Source organism: Trichechus manatus, unplaced genomic scaffold (genome assembly GCF_000243295.1).
Source record: "Trichechus manatus latirostris isolate Lorelei unplaced genomic scaffold, TriManLat1.0 scaffold00059, whole genome shotgun sequence".
NCBI lineage: Eukaryota > Metazoa > Chordata > Mammalia > Sirenia > Trichechidae > Trichechus > Trichechus manatus.
Window position 1 is genome coordinate 1,623,123 of NW_004443995.1, and position 21,674 is coordinate 1,644,796.

Genomic DNA, 21,674 nt, shown 5'->3' on the forward strand with positions numbered 1-21,674 from the left:
TTGACTTCCTCTCCATATGAAAAATCTATGTCTACATTTTTTAAGTCCGTCTTTTTTGTTTTAATGTTGTCATCTTTTACATATTGACATCTGTTTCCCTATTTTCAGTGTTTTAGCTTTGATTTATTTTTGTGACTTCCTGTCTGGGTTGATATCTGATTGCTCTATCCTGTTTTCTAGTCTTGGGCTGTCGTCTGATGTTATTGATTTTCTAACCAGAGGACTCCCTTTAGTATTTCTTGTAATTTTGATTTTATTTTTGCAAATTCCCTAACTTCTGTTTATGTGGAAATGCTCTAATTTTGCCATCATATTTGAGAAGCAGTTTTGCTGAGTATATAATTCTTGGCTGGCAATTGTTTTCCTTCAAGGCTTTACATATGTCTTCACATTGCCTTCCTGCCTGCGTGGTTTCTGCTGAGTAGTCGGAGCTTATTCTTATTGACTCTCCTTTGTAGATGACTTTTCGTTTATCCCTAGCCACTCTTAAAATTCTCTCTTTATCTTTGGTTTTGGAAAGTTTGATTATAATATGTCTTGGTGACTTTATTTTGGGATCTACCCGTTGTGGGGTTCGATGAGCATCTTGGATAGATATTTTGGCATCTTTCATGATGTCAGGGAAGTTTTTTGCCAACAAATCTTCAACAATTCTCTCTGCATTATCTGTTATCCTCCTGTTCTGTTACTCCAATCACTTAGGTTATTCCTTTTGAGAGAATCCCACATAATTCTTAGGGTTTCTTCATTTTTTAAAATCCTTTTACCTGATTTTTCCTCAAATAAGTTGGCATCCAGTGCTTTGTCTTCAATCTCACTAATTCTGACTTCCATTGCCTCAATTCTGCTCCTATGATTTTCTTTTAAGTTGTCTAATTCTGACATTTTATTGTTAATCTTCTGGATTTCTGATTGCTGTCTCTGTGGATTCTTTCAGTCTGTTAAGTTTGTTACTATGCTCTTCTCTAATCTTTTTAATTTCCTCTGTTGCTTATTCTGCATTTTGCTTAATATCCTTCCTAATTGCTTGAAGAGTTCTGTATATTAATCTTTTTATTCTGCCTCCAATAATTCCAAGAAATTTTCCTCCTCTGGAAAATTTCTAGATTCTTTCTTTTGGGACCTTGCTGAAGCCATCATGGACTGCCTGTTTATGTTATTTTATATAGACTGTTGTCTCTGAGCCATCAATAAGTTATTATATTTATTTATTTTATGTTTGCTTACTGTGTCCTAGCTTCTTGTTTTGTTTTGATATGCCCAAATAGGCTGCTCATGTGAGCTAGCTTGATTATTGGCACCTTTGAACCTCTAATGTCCTGTCACCAGGTGGTTAGATCTGTTACTAGGTATGTGAGCTCAGGAGTCCATCCACTCCTCCTGTATGGATTCAGCTCAGGTGCCCAGGTAGATAGCTACCAAGTGTATAGTACAGGCTCTCACCTTCAGTCCTAGACAGGCATGGGTGATTGGTGTAGGCACAGGCATTTGGCTGCAGCAGGGGGACACACTCCGAGCAAGGCAGGGGGCTGACGGCTGTCCCTGAGTGTCCAAGAGGAAGGCATGTCCCTGTTCCCTAGAGCACGTAGGTGGGTGGGTTTTGAGGCTGAAGTATGAGCACACAGTGCTGTTTGCTGTAAGGACTGGGGGCCACCTCTTATTCTTGGGCGCCTCTCGCAGGTGACTAGGTGGTGTGGGTGGAGCCACCAGTCCTCAGGCCCCTGCTGTGGGTAGGTGAAGACCCTGCTTATTGGGCAGAGTAGTGTCAAATGTCACGAACCTGCCACTTCCCAGCTGAAACAGTTGAATTTAGACTTCAGATATATACCCTGTTGTACTGTGGTAATGAGGGCCTATGCTGTTGAAATGAGCCCACACAAGTCTATGCAGGGTGACAGACACTCAAAGTCCATGGATGCCTTATGCCTGTGCCTAGGCAAAGGAGCTGTGCCTACCCTGAGTTCCTGGCTTAGAGGAGCTGGCAGTTTATTTTTTCCCGTTTGTTAATTTGTTCGCTCTCCAAGGCTGGGAGAATGGCTCAGGGCATGTGATGGATCCTACTTCCAGCCCAGGGGACTCGGCAATTGCTGAGGCCAGTCAGGGACCCAGTGCAGAGTAGGGAGTGGCAAGGTAAATGGGACAGAGGTTTTTCCCTAATGGGGGTGTTTTTGATCCGTCCGGTAAGCCAGACGCAAGCACTTATCTATTGGCGATCAAGGGCTACTTCTCACTGGTTCTGACTCTCTGCCGCTGGGTCTCTCCTGGTGTGGAATACGCCTCCTGAGCACGGCTGCTTGCCTGCCTCACTGATCACCCATGAGCTGATCAGGCCTGAAGGGCTCAGGCTTTCGCCAGGTCAGGTCTGGCAACTCCTCGCTGCTTCTTAACTGTCTCTCCCTCCCCCTGCCACTCAGTCTGGTTCCTCAACATTGCCTTTGATGTTCAGGGCTCCTTGATTGTCATATATAATTGATTCACTTGTTTTTTCTAGTCTTTGTTGTAAGAGGGTCCTCTGGAAGTGTCTGTCTACTCCACGATCTTGGACCCGCCTCTCATCTCACATTTTACAACAAATTGGGAATTATAAATTTCTGTAGTTTGTCTCCTAGTTATTATGCAGTTTTAATTCTTCTGAGAGACACTGGAATTATATAAAAAGATGTTTTCCCACCAATTAACATATGTTTATAACATAAATGGAATGAATTATATTTCAAAATAATGTCATAACAGGTATTGATATGACTGTTTAAAAAATACCCCAAAGTAACAGCTTTTTAAAATTCTTATTTCAGGTGTCACCACAATCCCAAGGGAGCACCGTCATTTCTCAGAATATTAGACATGTGGTTACACCAGAAAACTTAAAGCCTATGAAAATAATGAGCTTTATAAAATCACCTGACCACCTTCAACAACATCATAGTGGAAAGTTACATTTTTGTATAGTTACAGATGACAAAGATGGTCATTTTAAAATTAATGGCTCAACAGGAGACTTGTTCTTTTCTAAGGAACTTGATTATGAAATGACATCCCATTATCTCTTCAGGGTGGTTACTAAAGACCATAGCAAAAATCCTCCCCTGAATAGCACAGTCTTCCTTAATATTGATGTGGAAGACCAGAATGACCATTCCCCATCTTTCCAGTATGAGTTCATTGTGATAAGTATAGAAGAGAATGTTCCTGTAGGTACTCTGGTGTATGTTTTCAATGCCAAAGATGGTGACGGCAGTTTTTTGAACAGCAGAATACAGTACTTCATTGAATCCCACCACCCTGGGATGAACCCATTTCTCATCCACCTGTCATTTGGCACACTGGTCACTGCATCCCTCCTTGACAGAGAGAGTGTTCCCACGGTCATCCTGAAAATAACTGCATCCGATCAGGCTGTGAATGTGACAGACCGGCAACTGAGGTCACTGATGGTGAAGGTAGTAATTTTAGACGTGAATGACCACAGCCCCATGTTCATGTCCTTCCCCATTGCCCACATCAAAGAAGATGCCACGGTGGGCTCCATGGTGCACCACATAACTGCTCAAGATCCAGATGAAGGAAGAAATGGAAGAGTAACATACAGCATCCTCTCAGGAAATGAAAACATGACATTTGTACTAGATGAGTCATCAGGTATAGTGCAGAATATGTCACTTTAAATTATAGCCTCTGGTCACTCATTTTTGTTTATACCTTTCATTTTCATCTTTGTTAAAATGATAGTTCTCAAGAAACATATGCTTTAAAAAAATTGACTTGATTTACTTGTGTAAGACATATATGACAAGCACAGAGGTTATATGGCCTGTTTGTTGATCGTGACTAGGTTTTGTTCCTAGCTCATATTTCATGGGCTGAGTATACAGTAGCCAACTTCTTTGCCCCCATTGTAGGTCCTCACAGGGTAGGAAATGGTTCCAAAAGTGAATCAAGGTAAAAAAAACTGAAGCAAATGAGTCACCATCCAGTCAGTTCTGACTTATGGCAACCCCATGTGTGTAAGAGTAGACCTGTGCTCCATAGGGTTTTCTTGGCTGACTTTTCAGAAATATATCACCAGGCTTTTCTTCTGAGGTGCCCCTGGGTGGACTCAAACCACCAATGTTTTGGTTAGTAGCTGAGCTCTTAGGAACATGACTAATCAAAAGCATTATTCAAAGACTTTAGTGTGGAATCTTATCTTTAAGCTCATACAAGCATACATTTGTAAGCAGCTGGAAATGATACATATTTTATTTTTTTATTTAAATAGCTGGGCTTATTTGTGTATTCAGACTCTGACTTCTCACATCAACTAAAACTTTATTTTTTGCAGAAGCATTTAGTCACTCTCAAGTACTTGACAAAATTGTCACTCACTGTCACATCACTTGTCCTACTGTCACCATGTTGCCAGATAGCATCTACTGGAAATTTGATGTAGTTTGATGGAAGATTATATGTACAAAGTATCATTCTTACGAATTTGGAAATGAACTTCCCTCTACTTGTTTTTCAAGAGATTTTGAAAATTAGATGGACTACTATCTCATTCTCTAAGAAAATTAAAGTCATTTCCCCTTGAACCTTAGAAAAACTCTAGGATGTATATACCATTTGGCCCAGCTGCTACAAATATCATTATTTGGATAGGGACTAAATGTGTAGGATTTAGAAGTCATGATTGTGGTCTGGCTATATTCTGTTGGAAAATTTCATCAAAATATTTATTAAATACAGTACATATGGTTCCATTCTGATGCATGTGTGGACCCAACCTAAATACCCAACTGACAGAGAAATAGTTCAGATATAGCTGCTGATTTCTGTTAGAACCAGGACTCTACAAGGGCTTGTTTTCAGTGATACTTAAAACGTTTTTCAAGATGGCTAAGGAAGGTCTATTTCAGGTTGTTAAAGATGATGGATAAAATTAGAATTGTGTCTCAGTAATACATGTCTCATGAATCTCAATCCATTGCAGTGGCTGTTTCAGTTGAGATATTTTTCAAAGACATAAAATGGTAATTGCTGAATACGTGTACATAAGATAGGTAATTTTTTCTCTCACAAGGCTCATATTTCTTTTTTTTATTGTTGTAGTTTAAATGAAGTTTACTTTTCAAGTTAGTCTCCCATACAAAAATTTATATGTTGTTATGTGACCCTAATTGCTCTCTCCATACTGTGACAGCACACTCCTCCTTTCCACCCCTGATTCCCCACGTCCATTCAACCAGCACCTAACCCTCTCTGCCTTCCCATTTCACCTCCGGACAGAAGCTACCCGTTTAGTCTCTTGTATCTACTTGAGCTAAGAGGCACACTCCTCACAACTATCACTTTATGTCCCACAGCTAGTCCAATCCCTGTCTGAAGAGTTGAAGGTTCATATTTCTTATATAGTGAGTTTTTCAATGGCTTATGGCTGTGAAGTATAAAGTGATAAGTAATTGTTAAAAGACTATTTTATAAAATCTGAATCAGTAAACCTCTTCTTTAATTATTTGAATAAAAGCTCTTATAGGATGAGCTTGTTTTAGAGATATGAACAGCAATCCAAAAAAGAAAATGTGACAGTTGGAATTATGTGAAGTTACATGTGTGCAAGGCTTTCACATTTTGCTTATATGGGTTGTATGTTTAAATGAAAATAGACTGGAGACATGTTTTATTCCTGAAACTTATTGTCTGGATCATAAAGTCTTTGCTCTTTGTTGTTAATTAAAAAAAGACATTTAACTGAGGCTAAATATAAAGAGACCATAACTCTTTAACAAAAACCAAATCTCTTTAAAGAATCTAGCCATACTCATATTTTTATCTTTATTTGTATATTGTTTGTGTCCTAGTTATTTTTTTAAATGTAAGTAGAGGCTGGTAGAGTATAATTGTGATAGAGTGCTCTCAGTACATAATGGTATAGATTATTTCTGATTTTGAATTCATCCTTAAAATTTAAATTGGGATGACTTTTCTAACAATAATCTTATCTTTTTTATTTTAGATAATGTGTCAATTTAAAGTTAGGTCAGTAAGATTTATTCTTTGACAGTGAAAGCTTCTGAATTTTTATCAAGTTAGGTAAGTCAGACATAGAGTGAACATGATTTCTCTAAAGAATATTTATTACATGTTGTTTCTCCTCTCTTTCAAAACAGGTCTACTAACTACAACTTGTCCTTTGGATCATGAAATCCAAGCACAGCACATTTTGACCCTTCTGGCACCAGATGATGGAATACCGGCACTTTCTTCATCCCAGACCTTGACAATTACTGTTCTTGATATAAATGACAAGGCACCAGTGTTTAAGCAGCTCCTGTATAACGCATCAGTTAGAGAAAACCAAAATCCAAGAGAGTTTGTCACAAGGGTAGAAGCTACAGATAGAGATTCAGGTAACTTAAAAACATGGGAACTATGTAGTTAATGCTAAAAAAAACAAACAACAAAAAAAAAACACTCAAAGGTTATTACTGATGTAATTTAAACTAGTTATGGACCAGGAGAATGAAAGCAGTCGGTAGTTATTTCAAACCTTTTATTCTTCTTTCATTCACACACACATAAAAACCCAAGCACATGTCAAACTAATGTGTGCTTTTATAGCATTTGGTTGCATTGACCTTTATTATTATTTATAGCAGAGTGTTATATACCCAACTAGCATACAATTTATTGATCTGATCTTGATGATAAACAGAAGTATAGACACAGCACCACATTTTTTTTCAGAGTCTCATATTTAGGTACGCTGAGTACAAGAAGATAACTGGGTCTTTATTTCCTGTATAAATAGCATAGTGCAGGAGCCAGGATGCTGGCCTCAGACTGAATCCTGGTGCTACCACTTGCTAGGTATGTAGCCTTAAACAAGCTACTAAACCTCCCTGTGCCTGTTTGCTCATCTGTAAAATGGGGATAACAACAGTGCTTACTTCACAGTTCTGTTATATGTTTGAAATGAGTTATTACATGTAGAGAGCTTAGCCTAGGGTCTAGAACACTAAGTGCTCAATACATGTTAATAGATATTATTACTGCTGTTAATATTATTATTAATATCAACTACTGTGTCCAGACAAATGACTTTGAAGTGAACAGTTACAGTGGTTAGAAATGTATAACTTTTATAGACTTGTTTTTCAGTATGTCTATAGCTCTTTTGGTATTTAAGTTTCAGTTACTTTAATAATATTCTGTTTTTATTTTAAACAAAATAATTATAAATATTACAGTGCAGTATTTGCCAATGGAAGCAACGATGGTTCTGTGGTAAAATTCTTGCCTTCCATGCAGGAGACCTGGGTTCCATTCCCAGCCAATGCAGCTCGTACACAGCCATATTCCACCTATCAGTGGAGGCTTGCGTAGTGTTATGACGCTGAACAGGTTTCACCAGAGCTTCTGGACTAAGAGAGACTAGGAAGAAAAGCCTGGTGATCTACTCCCAAAAATCAACCAATGAAAATCCTATGTATCACAAAGGTCCGATCCTGTTGTGCATGGGGTCGCCATTAGTCAGGGGCCAACTGGACAACAACTAATAACCTCAACAATTTATCATTGATAGCATATACTGAATTTTCCCATATGAATTAACATAGATAATTTAATAAACTAGAATTTTAAATTCAAATTTGTATATAGCAAGTGGATTACATGTCAATATAATATTTTGTTCTATTCTTGCAAGAATAATAATAGATGTTTCTACGGAAATAATAGTATTAACAATAGCATTTTCCCACTAAATTGTTAAATTGAAGGGGTAAAAGATGCATTTACTTGAGTTTTAAAACTAATTTATGTACCATTTGGATGATTTTTCCTTTTGGGAAACATTGTCTTTTAATGAAATGCATTTTACATGAATTGTATGTGATGCTATGAACACCTCCAAAGGCTAACCTGATTTCCTCTCTTTGACCAGAGTGGGGTGGTATGATCAAAGAGTTTTTCTCAGTATGCTCAAAGACACAGGACTGGAGCATGTTAAAAGTCGTTTCTCCCAACCAGTGCTTAAATAATTCATTTATCACACTTCTGGCAGTATCGTTTTAGAGTGATAGAAACAATGTAGAATCTACGTAAGCTTTGTTACATCATAATACCAATTCCGGAAAGTTCTCTTAGAGTGTTCTCTGTTGTAAACAGCAACAGAGGACTCTGGGCAACCCAGAAACCACTTCCCAAAGTGTAGAAATATGTGCTGCACCTACCACTGATATGGTGTGATTTAGCAATTATTAAGGTATGTAAAATGCTTCCCCTTGGGCATACATTATTAGTTGTATTTTTTGCAATGGATTCTGGTGAAATGATTTCCTTTGCTTCAATGTTTTAAGAGGGAGGAAAGAATTTCTCTCAATTTTTTGTGTAGATCAACTAAAGATGATTATCATAAATACACTCTTTTGATCTTTATTGTCAAGTAGCCTAGTGTTATTTTCTTTTTGAATAGTTTGTAGCCTGTTACTTATAAGTGAATTGAAATTTCATTATTCTAGAGATTATAATGCCGCCTGAGAATTTAGATGCAAAAATGGTATCTCTGGCTTTGCATTTATGGAGGTTTAAAAAATACTTTAACCCTTTCATGAGTCATATGTTTTGAAGATTATTTTGATTTACTGGAAATCTCAGTGTTTCTAATGAGGACAGATCCGTTAAGCAAGGGGTTGTGTGAATGCATGTGAATTTGTCTGTATGGGTGTGTTTATTAACATATTTTCCCTCAATCTTTTTTTTTTTTTTCCCTTCTGCTAGTTGGGTCAAAACAGTGAAAAAGGATTACGTGTGAGAATTAAATGACGTAGTCAAGATTTTAACATAACTGGCATCACATTGGAATTTATGAATGGTTTACTTTATAGTATGTATTTTTAAAAATACTATAGCATTACATAAGAGTAGAAAGCTCAACATATGCTTTCCAGCATTATACAATGCAGTTTTTTTGTTTGTTTGTTTGTTTTTTTAATGTAAGCCTACAGTGTCATTTGGCATTCAAAACCCATGGGGGACGAGAGCACTGAATATTTATGGTGTATGAGTCACACCAGTTCTAACAAGAATTTCTTCTTCTATTAAAAGAGAAACAACCACCATGTTTTAACAAGATATTAAAACTGCTACAGGATTTGGTGCTACCAACAAGAGCTCCATTGTTAGTGAGAAAGAGCTATCCCCGCGGTGCTCCTCCCCCACTCCCTGGGGGACAAGATGCCCCACCAGGGAAGAGGAGTCACTCTGGCTTATACTTTTCTACAAAGGTGGTGAAGAAAAAAATAATCTAACAGTACATTACGACACAACAGTGTCCAATTATATAATGAGATCTTTCTATTCTATAAAAATGTTTTCTCTAGCTGGACTTATTGTAAATAAGCTCTACATCTGGTTTACTGGAAAATGTCTCCTGTTGTATGTGCATCCACACCCAACAGCCTGCACTTGAAGCAAGAGAGAAGCAGCGCCATCACACTATTGCTTACAACCTAAGACACCGTTGTTTCTAAGATACCTCTAATTTCAGAAATGTGAAAAAAAAGTCTTAGAAGTAATGAAATATGGTAAAGAGGTGTTCCTTGCCTCAGCTTTTGGAATACATCTGCTAGACAGGGAGCTATGAGCTTTCTCCTTATGCACAACTGTAGGGCAGCATTCTGTAAACCCTTTAGAAGGAGACTTATTTGCACATACAACAAAGGATAAGGGATAAGGAAGCTTAAAATAAGAGATTATGTGGCATTTTCTGATGATCATTTCTCACTCTAATAGACTACCTGGTGGCTATTCAGGTTTTGATTTTTGTTTTTTTTAAGTCAATTTTTTTATGGAGTGGTATTTCACCAGTATTTTCTTGTACTCAGACAAAATATCCATCAACTGTTCCTCTGCACTTCATTAGTAGTTTCTCGCTGACATGCTCTCTATTCCTTCACAGCATGTGACCCATAGCTTTAGATAAAACCCCAGTCTAGGGATGCATAAGGAGAGTGGTAGGATTCAGGCCCAAGAACTTTATAGTGTGCATTTTTAAAAATGCCATACTTTGTGCACTGGTTCTAGCAGCTTTGATTCTCCCAAAGCTCTGAAAGAGGAATCTAGAGGTGGGCTAGACCATTGGCATTCCAAAGCTTGAATTCCCCACACCTGGGAAACAGAACATAGGGAGAGAAAGTCGCAAAAACATGCCAACCAAAGCCCTCGCCTACTCATACTGTATTATTTCTGCTAATCTCTTACTGCTGTTCTGCAGGTCTTTTGTAGATATCTGATTGGCTGTCTCTATATAAATTCTCTCTATAATCCTTACTATAAAAGCATTTACAGAAAGGTCAGAAAATAAAAGACAAAAAAGAATGAGGACCACTCATAATCTCACTCACCCAGAGACAATCATTGTTAACGCTTGGATATATATTCTTAGTGCACTTATTGTGTTGTATTATAATTGTATAACTGCTTACTGTCTGTCCCCACTCTAGGCTGTGAACTCCTCATGGACTCAGGACGTGTTTTAATCACTCTTTCATCCCAGGTCCCTATGATAGTGCAAGATAATGACATACGAACTCAAGTATTTTTGATAATAGGATCTGAAAAACTGGAGCATCTGTGACATAAGCTGCTTCAATTTGTCTTCACTCTTCAGAATTCATTCGTTTATTTATTCCTTCATTCAGTCAACCAGGCATGGTTCTATTTTTGATCTAGACATGTGTGAGTGCATGGGTATTGTACAGTTGAGGAATTACATGAAAATGATCTTCCTAAAAAAGCAAATTTGACAGTAGCACTCCCTTGGTCAAAATTCTTTTTTAATTCTCCTAGTTTTGAGGATAAATTCCTCCCTCTTTTAGCATAGTAAGCAGACATTTTATGATGTGACTACAGATTTCCTCTCTCCCCTCAACTCCAATCCCCCTCCCACTCTATAAGGGATCTGCAAACTTTTCTGTAAAGGGCAAGATGATAAATACTTTAGGCCTTGTGGGTCATACAGTCTCTGTTGCTCAGCTCTAACATTGTAGCAAAATAGCAACCATAGATAATGCATAAAGAAATGAGTATGGCTTTGTTTTAACAAAACTTTATTTACAAAAACAAGTGAGGGGCCAGATTTGGCCAGTGGGTCCTAGTTTTTAACCCCTGATCTAACACATGTGTCTAATTCAGACATCTAAGTTACTTGCTAATTTCTGCTCATCAGATCAAATTATCATGATGTCATCAAAGAATTGAATCAGCATGATGTTCTATTGGATGTCGAGATGATCGGCATCTCTGATGAGAGATTATGGTAGACAGTGGAAGAGTTTACATAAAGAAGTGCTTTTGTTCCTGCTAGGTGAAAGCAAATGATTTCTGATAGTCCTTACACATTGGTATAAAGTGTTAGTTCTCAAAAGCTGGTCCCTGGGACCAGTAGCACCATCATCTACAGCCTATAGAAGACAACCACCATAAAGCATTTCAAGCATGCTGGTGTCCTAAGTAATGGCTTTCCCAGTGTTTTATGAAGGGGATGTCCTCTGAACTCTTAGGAAACATAACAAGGGGAAGTTGACAGGCATGCCACATATTCCCTTTTTTGGATCCTTAACTTTTGGATTCTTAACTGTATGGAATGCAAAGGAAGATCTGGCCTCTCAACCTCAATAACTATAGACCACATTGAGTCCAACCAATCAAAGAAACTGTCAAGAGACAGCTATATGAGCTAACACATTAAATTTCAAAATCTCTAGTAAATACATCATATCAATAAATCCAGCCTAAACCAATGTTATATTTTATCTGTCTGGGTCTGACATCCTTAGAATTGTTTCTCATACAGATTTATGCCCATATAGGTTAGAAAAATTTTGCCATTCTTTTGAAACTGTGAGCTACCTCCTACTGAGTCAGATTTATACTTTGCTGCCTGCAATATGCTAAGGTTTGACTATGGGTACTCAGGTGACTAGACAGCCTTTTGCAAGGTACCTATTGTATCTGCCACCCAATTTGGGTATGATTTTCAGGGCCATTAATTTTAGGGATTCCATAGAAGCTTTCTGATTTTCTGACTATGAATTGAGCTGTGAATTTAAAGCCTCAGCTTGTCATTTTCTTTCTGTAAGTTTCCAGAACATTAAGAAACAACCATCCCATGTTATATTCCTTGTTACTATTATATGGTGAAAGTCAACACCATTTGGGCCTCTAAGGAATATGATTCTTTGATAGTCACTTCATCACAAATACAGGTGATAATTCGATTGATCATGGTATTACTGCAAATCATGAACTGCTAGTATTCCATTTCCCAGGAGCAAGGAACTCAGCAGAACATTCAAGGTCAAAGGCATAACAAAACCAATCCCAAAATCCTGGTTACCTAGACTCACTCCTGTTACCAAGTACTGTAGCTGTCAGGAAAACTAGTTACTACCACACAGATGTTGGAAAACTGAGTAAGCAAAAAGGGAATAACTGTAGAAAGCAGCTGTCACCCTAATATTGGGAAACAAGAAGAAGAGGTTGAGGTTAGCAGAACCTAGAAAGAAAATGAGAGAAAAGGCCCTATAGAGTCTAGTTCTGCAAGTACCAAAAGGCTGAAAGCCACACCCAGTCTGTTGCTGGGTGAAATACCATTGCTGATGGGGACAGTAAGCCAACAAGAAGAAAGGAGTCCCATCTCCTTTCCTTCCGACTGTGAATCTCCTTCTAGTGTTCCTTTTTGACAGAACCTAGCAGAGGGTCATTTGGCAATAGAGAAGTGTGATTTGAAGATCCCCAGCCCCAGCATCACAAGGTAGAGTATAAAGGAATGGATTTAGATTTGGGACACGGTTGTTTAATAGCTAGTACACCATGTAAAGAACTGCTGGAGAAGTTCTTTACATGGTAGAGGGAACAGCAGCTGTGAAGGCCCCAAAAGAAAGAAACTTATCATGTCCAGAGAACAGAAGAGAAACCAGTGGGCCAGGAATATAGCAAGGGAGAGAGTACGTGAGATGAAGTTGGAGAAAGAGGGTCCAGGTCATATGGGATGTTGTAACCCGGGTAAGGAGTCTGGATTTTATTTTCAATACATTCAGACATTCTTTCCTCCCTCTTTTCCTGTTAACTATTTATCTTTAAGATTCCAGCTTATTCAGAAGGTCTTTCATTACTATTCCCTTCAAAGCAGCTCATACTTACTCAGCTGTATCTCATCACGTAGAATTGTAATTGCTTGCTTACTTACCTGTATCCAGTGCTGTATTGTAAGCACTGTGAGGGTACAGAATTCTTGTTAGCAGTTATATTCTTAGCACCTGGCATGGTACTTTGGCACCTAATATCACTCTTTATATGTGCATATTGAATGAGTTAATTAATGAACAAACTATCTGCCTGTGATAAGTCTTTCCTGTTCTATTTTCTCGGTGATTTCATATATTCTACCACTTTCTATAACTCATTGATTTAATTTCCTACCCACTAGAGGGGAGAACTCTGAGGACCGAGATAATAGTTCATTATTCAATGGTATCCTTTCAGTGTCTAGCACTCAGTAAATGTGCCTTGCACAAATGAACACATTAATTAATTAACCAACCAAACAAATAACTGGAGCTCAGTGTAGATACCTGGACATCATCTGCATATGGGTGGAAGCTGAAGCCATTGGTTTGGGAGGAAGATAGAATGAATGGATAGAGTGAGATAACAATGAAGTGATGACCAGTATATCAGTTGTTAATATACAAAAAGACCCTGTCACCCCAGCCTAAGAAGTAGGAGAGAAATGTGGCATGGAGATTTTTTTAATAGATCTTTTTTCTTTCTTCCTTCATTACTTCCTTTCTTTTTTAATATCAGTCAGCAGTGTCTGATGCCAAAGAGAAGACAAGTTATGTAAGAACTAAAAACGGCCAGTAGATTTTATAACCAGGTCATTGGTGACTGTGAAGAGCCTGGGAATGACAGTGGTTTGAAGCCAGCTGCAAAGAATGGATATCATCTTTAAAAGAAGTTTGGCTATAAAAAGAAGGGGAAAACCTTTATTCTTATAGCTAGAGAAGAGTATGGAAAAAGTTATTGTAATGAGAATGACTAGAACTGATAGGAAGTACCTAAGACTATTGGGAGATTAACTTCTGCCGTTGAGACAGAAAGCAAGAGGTAGACTTGAACCTAGATACAGAAGGTTGAGAGAGTTCTTGCCCAAGCCTCCGTTTTCTCTGGGAAATAGAGAAGAAATCTGTGAGAGTAGTCAGGTGGTGGTTGGGTAGGAGATACGAAGGAGAAAGGGTTGACCAAACAGACTTGGAAAGATTGCCAGATGAACATGACATTTCAGTGGCCTGAATCTATGCCCTTGTGAAATTTTTCCTAGCCCCAGCCAGCTGCTGGATAGTCAAGAAGAGAAGAGAGATGGTTGGAATGGTACTGGGTTGAGGCTTTGCTGGACATTTTGGCAAAAAGCCACAGAAACTGAGGAAATTCGCAAGCTGATAACATATCAGTCTGGGCTGGATCAGGAAAGAAACGACTTGAAGGGTGTCCTTGAGTGCGAGAAAATGAAGAGGTCATGGGACTGTGGGGTTGAGGTCTAAGAGCAGGTGTACATGTGTGTGCATACAGGTGCATGAGCACATTTACTCACCCTTCACCAGGTGTGCGTCCTAAGGGTGATGCTACATATCTTCAGGCTGAGAAGTCTAATATACTTAGTAAGATGATTGAATTTGACAAAATAACCTCTAATTTTTGTTGGTTTAGCTCTCAAGTTTGATGATGCTATGTTTGTTTTGTAGGGTGTGAGGAGGAAGAAGCAAGACACTAATTAAATTCTAAACAAGCCATAGTAAAAGGCTCTGAATTTACCTCGTGTTAAGTTGTGAAGTGTATAAAGTTTGCAGTGGGGAAAATGTAGGTATGCAGTCTACAATTATAAAGATCTTGTTTATCCTTAATAAAATACTAGAGGAATAGAAGGTAAGTGGATTATTGGCTTAGGGATAAAAGCTATATATAATAACAGAAATGAGATCTTTAAGTTTCTAAAAAGTCAGAGAAATATTGGATACAATGCTAAAGCACACTAGAGGATATTAGGAATAATGGGAGGAAGAGAAACTATGAAGATTTGACTTTGTTTAAACATTTGAAGGCATTTTCTGTTTGGTTAATGTTGGGAATTAAAAATGTACAATATATAACGCATATATGATATGTAATAGAATATATAACAATATTATGCATAATATAGAATAGAATCATAAGATACATGAGTGAATTTATTTCAGAAATAAAAGGTTAAAAAATAAAAAGGTGGTGTTCTCCATGTGAGGTTTCTGGGTGGGGTAGTTTGTGCTCCTCTACTAACAAGAGATTGGTGGTTCAGACTCAGCCAGCAGCACTACAGAATAAAGGCCTGGTGATCTACTTCCATAAAGATTACAGCCAAGAAAACCTATGAAGCAGGTCTGCTCTCTCACACGTGGAGTCACCATGAGTTGGAATCAATTCTACATCAAAGGTTTAAGGGTTCTCCATGTAAGCTCCATGAAGGAAGAGGCTATGTCTTTTATTTCCTACTGTATCTTTGGCACAGAGCACTATGCTTGGCACCCGATGTTGCTCACCAAATATTTGAGAAACACTGAAAGCCAATGTAAGATGGTATTGTTCCATTTTTATAAAGTGGGTAGAGATTGATAGAAATTATAAACTTTAACAGCCTAGAATATTTAGAAATTCTGTCTTGGCTGTAGAAGAGTTTATGTGATCATTATATGATCAAAATAATCACTATGATTATTTAATGATCATTAACTTCATAATATGCCTAATGATAAAGTGAAATATTTTGGTAAACTCTGACCATACCATATCAGATACATGATCCTATCTTATTAGACTTTTTTCTCAAGGTCATTAAAATGACTTTGGTTATCTTAAGTATCCTTTTTCTTCCCAGTGACATACTAAGAAACATATATAATTATTCTTATATAAAACTAGAATTACCTGCCACTCCTTCCAGTATTTAGTCCTATATTATATCCTCTAGACTACAGTGGGATGTAAATCTACCTTTTAATACTGGCAAGATGGGAATTTGTAATTGAAGCGTTTTTATTGTTGTTAAGGCCAAAAGGATGATATTTCATCTTTTATTAAAGCATAACATCATGTATTTAGAGTAGTATAGCTATAGCTAGATTCTTGACAGTTAAGAAAAGAACATAGGAAAATGGTTGAAAGGAACTTGTGTCAAATGCAAACAAGGTACAAAGGTATGGGATAAACTCAGTTAAGCTAATGGCATGAATGATCTTCATAACCAATGCTGGAAATGATGTGATACTTTTCTCAGGGGAGAAATGAAACCACAAAAATATGGGAAGAATTAGTTTCAAAATGCATAATAATGTGGTACCACATTTCTCACTCCAGAATGGAGACTGAATACTAAGTGAAAAACAAAATGAAACAAAAATACTTGTATAAGCAACTATATGTGATAGCCTCCTGAGGTTGAGAGTAAACAGAATACTGTAACTGAGCACAAGCTTTTAAATAGAGGGTTCATCTACAGAAATCGTCATTTGCCCTGCAAGGTTACAATTATGTGATTAATTCACAATCAGGGGTGTTATAAGGAGTAATTAGGAATATGTCACAGAGTTGCACACTCGTAAGAAATTTTTTATGGGAGGGAAAAAATCTTAAGCATTCACTGTGGGGAAGTCTCACAAAACTTCTGAAAATCAAGCACTTCAGCCTATGAGGCTTTTATTTAGCAAGAACAGTCAAAAACGTTGTTAGTTTTTTGGTTTTTTTTGGTGTGTGTATGTGTGTGTGTGTGTTTTATTTTAACCTTAATTTGAAGGTTGTGTGGGCATCTTGCCTTTTTCATCTATGTCCTAAGATATTCGTAGAGAAAAGAATAGGAAAGCAGACAAATGGATTCTGAAGAGTAATTGCCAAGTTTTTCCTTATATTTTCTTTAAGGAATCAATTCCAAGCTTCAATTTGAAATCATGCCAGGTGCTTCATTTGGGTTGTTCGATATCAATCCTGACACGAGAGAGGTAGTGACAGCTGCCACACTCGACAGAGAAGTCCAGGAAGTCTTCACCCTCAGAGGTAAGGAATCCCTTGACTACGCTAAAAAAAAAAAAAAAAAAAAAAAAAAAAAAAAGGACAATGAATACAGCGGAGGTTTGTTGGTGAATTTCTACATTTCAGAAGGATGTCAGTGCTGCCTGATTAGTCTGATGATATGTACTTAGGACAATGTATTTTAGGTATAGATGAATGGCCACAACCCATGCCATCTTTATTTCCATGTCAGTACTTGTGCGTGATGGGGGCATCCCTTCGTTGTCCAGCTCCACCATGATTCTCTGCACTGTTGAAGATGAACGTGATCATGCACCAGAGTTTATCGTCTCCTGGCGTGACACTGAGGTCCAGAAAACCGAGAGCCGGAGGTCATCTATACTGTTTTGGCCTCTGATATGGATGCTGGCAATAATGGAGCTGTCAAGTATTACATCATTGGTAAATATTTTCTTTTTTAAAATTCCCCTGATCCACAGGGACCCCATGCACAGTGGAACAAAATGCTGCCTAGTCCTGCACCATCCCCATGGTTGGTTGTGACAGAGACTATTGTGATCCACAGAGTTTTCATTTGATGATTTTCAGAAATAGAGCTTCTATACTAAGACAGACTAGTTCAGCATCATAGCAGCATGCAAGCCTCCACTGACAGATGAGTGGTGGTTGTGCATGAGGTGTGTTGGCAAGGACTCAAACCTAGGTCTCCCTCACGGAAGGTGAGAATTCTATCACTGAACCACCAATGCCCCCTGACACACACTATCTGGTGATTATTCTATATTTGGTTTCTGTTTCATTGTCTATGAAGTAAGCCAAAAAACCAAACCTGTTGCCGTTGATTCCGACTCATAGCGCCCCTATAGCACAGAGTAGAACTGCCCTATAGGGTTTCCAAGGAGTGCCTGGTGGATTCGAACTTCTGACCTTTTGGTTAGCAGCTGAGCTCTTAACCACTGTGCCACCAGGGCTCCACCACAGGTATACGGGTTAGGATTTACAATACATATTTTGGGAGGACACAATTAAATCCATAATATTCCACCCTTCGGCCTCCCAAAATTTATGTCCTTCCCACATGCAAAACACATTCACTTCATCACATCATCCCAAAAGTCTTAAATCAACTCCAAGTCCAAAATCTCATCTTCTGAATCATATAAATCAAATATGGGTGAGACTTTAGGCATTTTCTGTCCTGGGACAAAATTCCTCTTCATCTGTGAACCTGTGAAATCTAGAATACACGTTATCTGCTTCCAAAGTACAGTGGGGGAACAAGCACAAGGTAGAGATTTCCATTACAAATAGGAGAAATTGGAGGGAAAGAAGGGATAACAGGCACCAAGCAAGTCAATTTACATTAGCTCTTAAGACTTGAAAATAACCCTTGTTCTCTGAGACTATCTGAGCAAAAGTCCTGCCCTCCAGTGTCTGGGTGTTGGCCATGCCCTCTGGATTCTGGGTGGAGGCCCCTCGGCCTGGGTTTCAGCCCTGCCTTCTAGGCACACTGGGATAGCAACTCTGCTCCTTAGCTTTGGGTGGCTCCATTCTCCTAGTCCAGTGTTCCTTAGTAGCAAGGATGGCAAGACTTCATCTCACATGTTTTGGACATGTTATCAGGAGGGACCAGTCCCTGGAGAAGGACATTATGCTTAGTAAAGTAGACAGTCAGCAAAAAAGAGAAAAACCCTCAACAAGACAGATTGACACAGTGGCTGCAACAGTGGGCTCAAGCATAACAACAATTGTGAGGATGGCACAGGACCAGGCAGTGTTGTACGTAGGGTTGCTATGAGTCAGAACTGACTCTGTGATGCCTAACAACAACAAAAACAAAATTCTCCTAGTCCTTCTGAGTGATCACCCCACCCCCTCGGTCCCAGCAGTCTCCATTCCTCTGTGCCTTGCGCATGGCAGCCCCATCCCCTCAGCTTTGGGCTTCGGGCAGCAACTCTATCCCCTTGGCTTACCTGAAAGGCAGCCCCACACTCCAAAACTGAGTTGGTGGAGATCCGACTCTTCGAAATCTAGGAGGCCTTGGCTCTACCCTTTGTAACCTAAGAGGCCATGGCTCCACCTTTTGAAACCAAGGCACCCTGCTTTCAATGCTCCTTCCAACAGTTCTGCTGATCTCTGAGCTGCTCCAGGGATGGTCTTTTTCTTTTCTTGGAAGACAGCAAATGTAGCTTCTTTGGCCTGTTTCCTGCCTGGAGAATTCCAAGAGGCAGACAGCTTTCCATCCTTTTGTCCTGTCTCTGTCCCCTTTAGTCTAAGCTGATAGGTTTTCTGCTGTGGTGGTTGGGTAGATCCATCAGTCACAGGCTTAATCTCTAACAAAAGATAGTGTAGCCACGTCCTTGGTGAAAGTTCCAGGATACATCTGAATGTGAGAAAGATAAACCCACACCATCCTAGGTGAGTCCTCAGGCAGAACAATTTTAGGAATAATGACACATAAACTAAGCTTTTGGAAATTGTTTCCCTTAAAACTCCCTGTTCCCTGGTCCTCCTTGGAGGGCCTTCATATAACCTCAGGGGTGCTCACACCTTATTTTAAAAACAACTGGTCTAAACACTCTTCAGTCTTTGCCCTAAGTGAGAATCATGAATCCTTGCTCCCTTACTCCTTGTTTTTCCTCCTTAATATCTTTGGAATGTGTCACATCCTCTTTGCACGTTATTTCCAGAACCTCCTCATTGCTCAAGTAAATTATTGTAATGGCCTCCCAACCTTCTCGTATTCTAATCAAGCTTTGATGTTGCTGCCCCAGTGTTCTTCCTAATACAGATATTTGATTCCTGACACTTTGCTATATAAAATCCTTCAGGGGCTTTCCATAGACTTCAAGATAAAGTACAGACTTTCAGCAGGGTATACAGGGCTCTTGGCAAGTTGACGCCTACTTACCTCCATATTCATGTGTTCACCACCGCCCACCCTTTCCTTATCCTCTACACAAATACCCAGGGAACCCTGTGTTCTAGTCTTAACAAAACATTTGCAGGCGATTAGTTTCTCATGCTCCTGGGACTTCACACAGGCTCCTCCCTCTGTGTGGAAAACTCTGTTTGAAACTTGTAGCCTGGCTTCCTCCCCTTCAAGAGTCAGTTTTGATGTCACTTTTTCTAAGCATGTCCTGACCATCGTAACACTGGGCTCTGTGCCCTTCCTCTGTGCTTCCAAGAGGCTTGTAAATATGATTTTTGTGCTCTAATGTCTGGGTACTGACCTGCCGCTCCTCCTAGATTTTAAACTCTTGAAGACTGGGGTCATATCCTAACCCTTTTGCAGCCCAGTTGATTTCAGCTCATGGCGACCCCCTGTGACAGAGTAGAACTGTTCCATAGGGTTTTCTTGGCTGTAATTTTTATGGAAGCAGATCTCCAGGCCTTTATTTCATGGCACTGCTGGGTAAGTTCAAACCACCAGCCTTTAGGTTACTAGTTGAGCACAAACCATTTGCTCTACTAGGGATCTGGGGTCATACCCCACTCTCCTCATATTCCCATATCTAGCACAAGCTTGGCACATGGGAGGTGCTCATTAGATGTTTACCAAGTGAATGAATTACTTTATCAACCATATATGCCTCAGAAATGAAGGTTTGTCTGATCATCCCTACTTTTGGTACAAATTAACGATGTCTTATCCACAAATACAAATATAGGCCCACTCTCTCCAGCCACCAACACTACCTACCACTATTGTTTTCTGTGAATGCCATTTCACTTCTGGCCCTATGTCTCTGGTACTTGGATTCCAGAAAGTTCCTACAGTGTTGGACCTGGCACTTTCACCCAGTCCCTCATTCAAGAATAAGACCAGTAAGTCATTAAGCCACATTTTTTCTAACTAATTTACAGGGTTACTTTAAAATGTCTTTGAAAGCTTTTTGCCCCTGTGTTCAATTTTATCTTTTACTCCACTGAGCACCATAGAAAATAGAAAGGGCATACTAATGGACCACAACTACCACAAGCCTCCACCAGACTGCGTCCAGTACATCTAGATGGTGCCCGGCTACCACCACCGACTACTTTGACAAGAATCACAACAGAGGGTCCTGGACAGAGCTGGAGAAAAATGTAGAACAAAATTCTAACTCCAAAAAAGACCAGATTTACTGGCCTGACAGAGACTGGAGAAACCCCGAGAGTACGACACCCTTTTAGCTCAGTAACGAAGTCACTCCCGAGGTTCACTATTCAGCCAAAGATTAGACAGCCCCATAAAACAAAACGAGACTAATGGGGCACAACAGTCCAGGGACGAGGACTAGAAGGCAGGAGGGGACAGGAAAGCTGGTAATAGGGAACCCAAGGGTGAGAAGGGACAGTGTTGACCTGTCGTGGGGTTGTTGACCATCATCATAAAACAATATGTGTACTGTTTAAAGAGAAACTATTTGTTCTGTAAACCTTCATCTAAAGTACTATAAAAAAAGAAGAGCAAAAAAAACCTGAAGCAAGCAGAAGAATGGAAATAATAAAGATCAGAGCAGAAATAAATGAAATAGAGAATGGAAAAAACAATAGAAAGAATCAACAAAACCAAAAGTTGGTTCTTTGAAAGA

General features: G+C 39.0%; 1 protein-coding gene across 1 annotated transcript in view; it reads left to right on the forward strand.

Moving 5' to 3' along the window:
- The window catches only part of DCHS2 (dachsous cadherin-related 2), a 384,708-nt gene that overhangs the window by 270,600 nt on the left and 92,434 nt on the right, over window positions 1–21,674 (forward strand). The window contains 5 exon segments of the mRNA XM_023733482.1: window positions 2,796–3,639; window positions 6,147–6,386; window positions 16,987–17,121; window positions 17,330–17,446; window positions 17,449–17,538. Of these exon segments, the coding sequence (XP_023589250.1) occupies window positions 2,796–3,639; window positions 6,147–6,386; window positions 16,987–17,121; window positions 17,330–17,446; window positions 17,449–17,538 (1,426 nt within the window).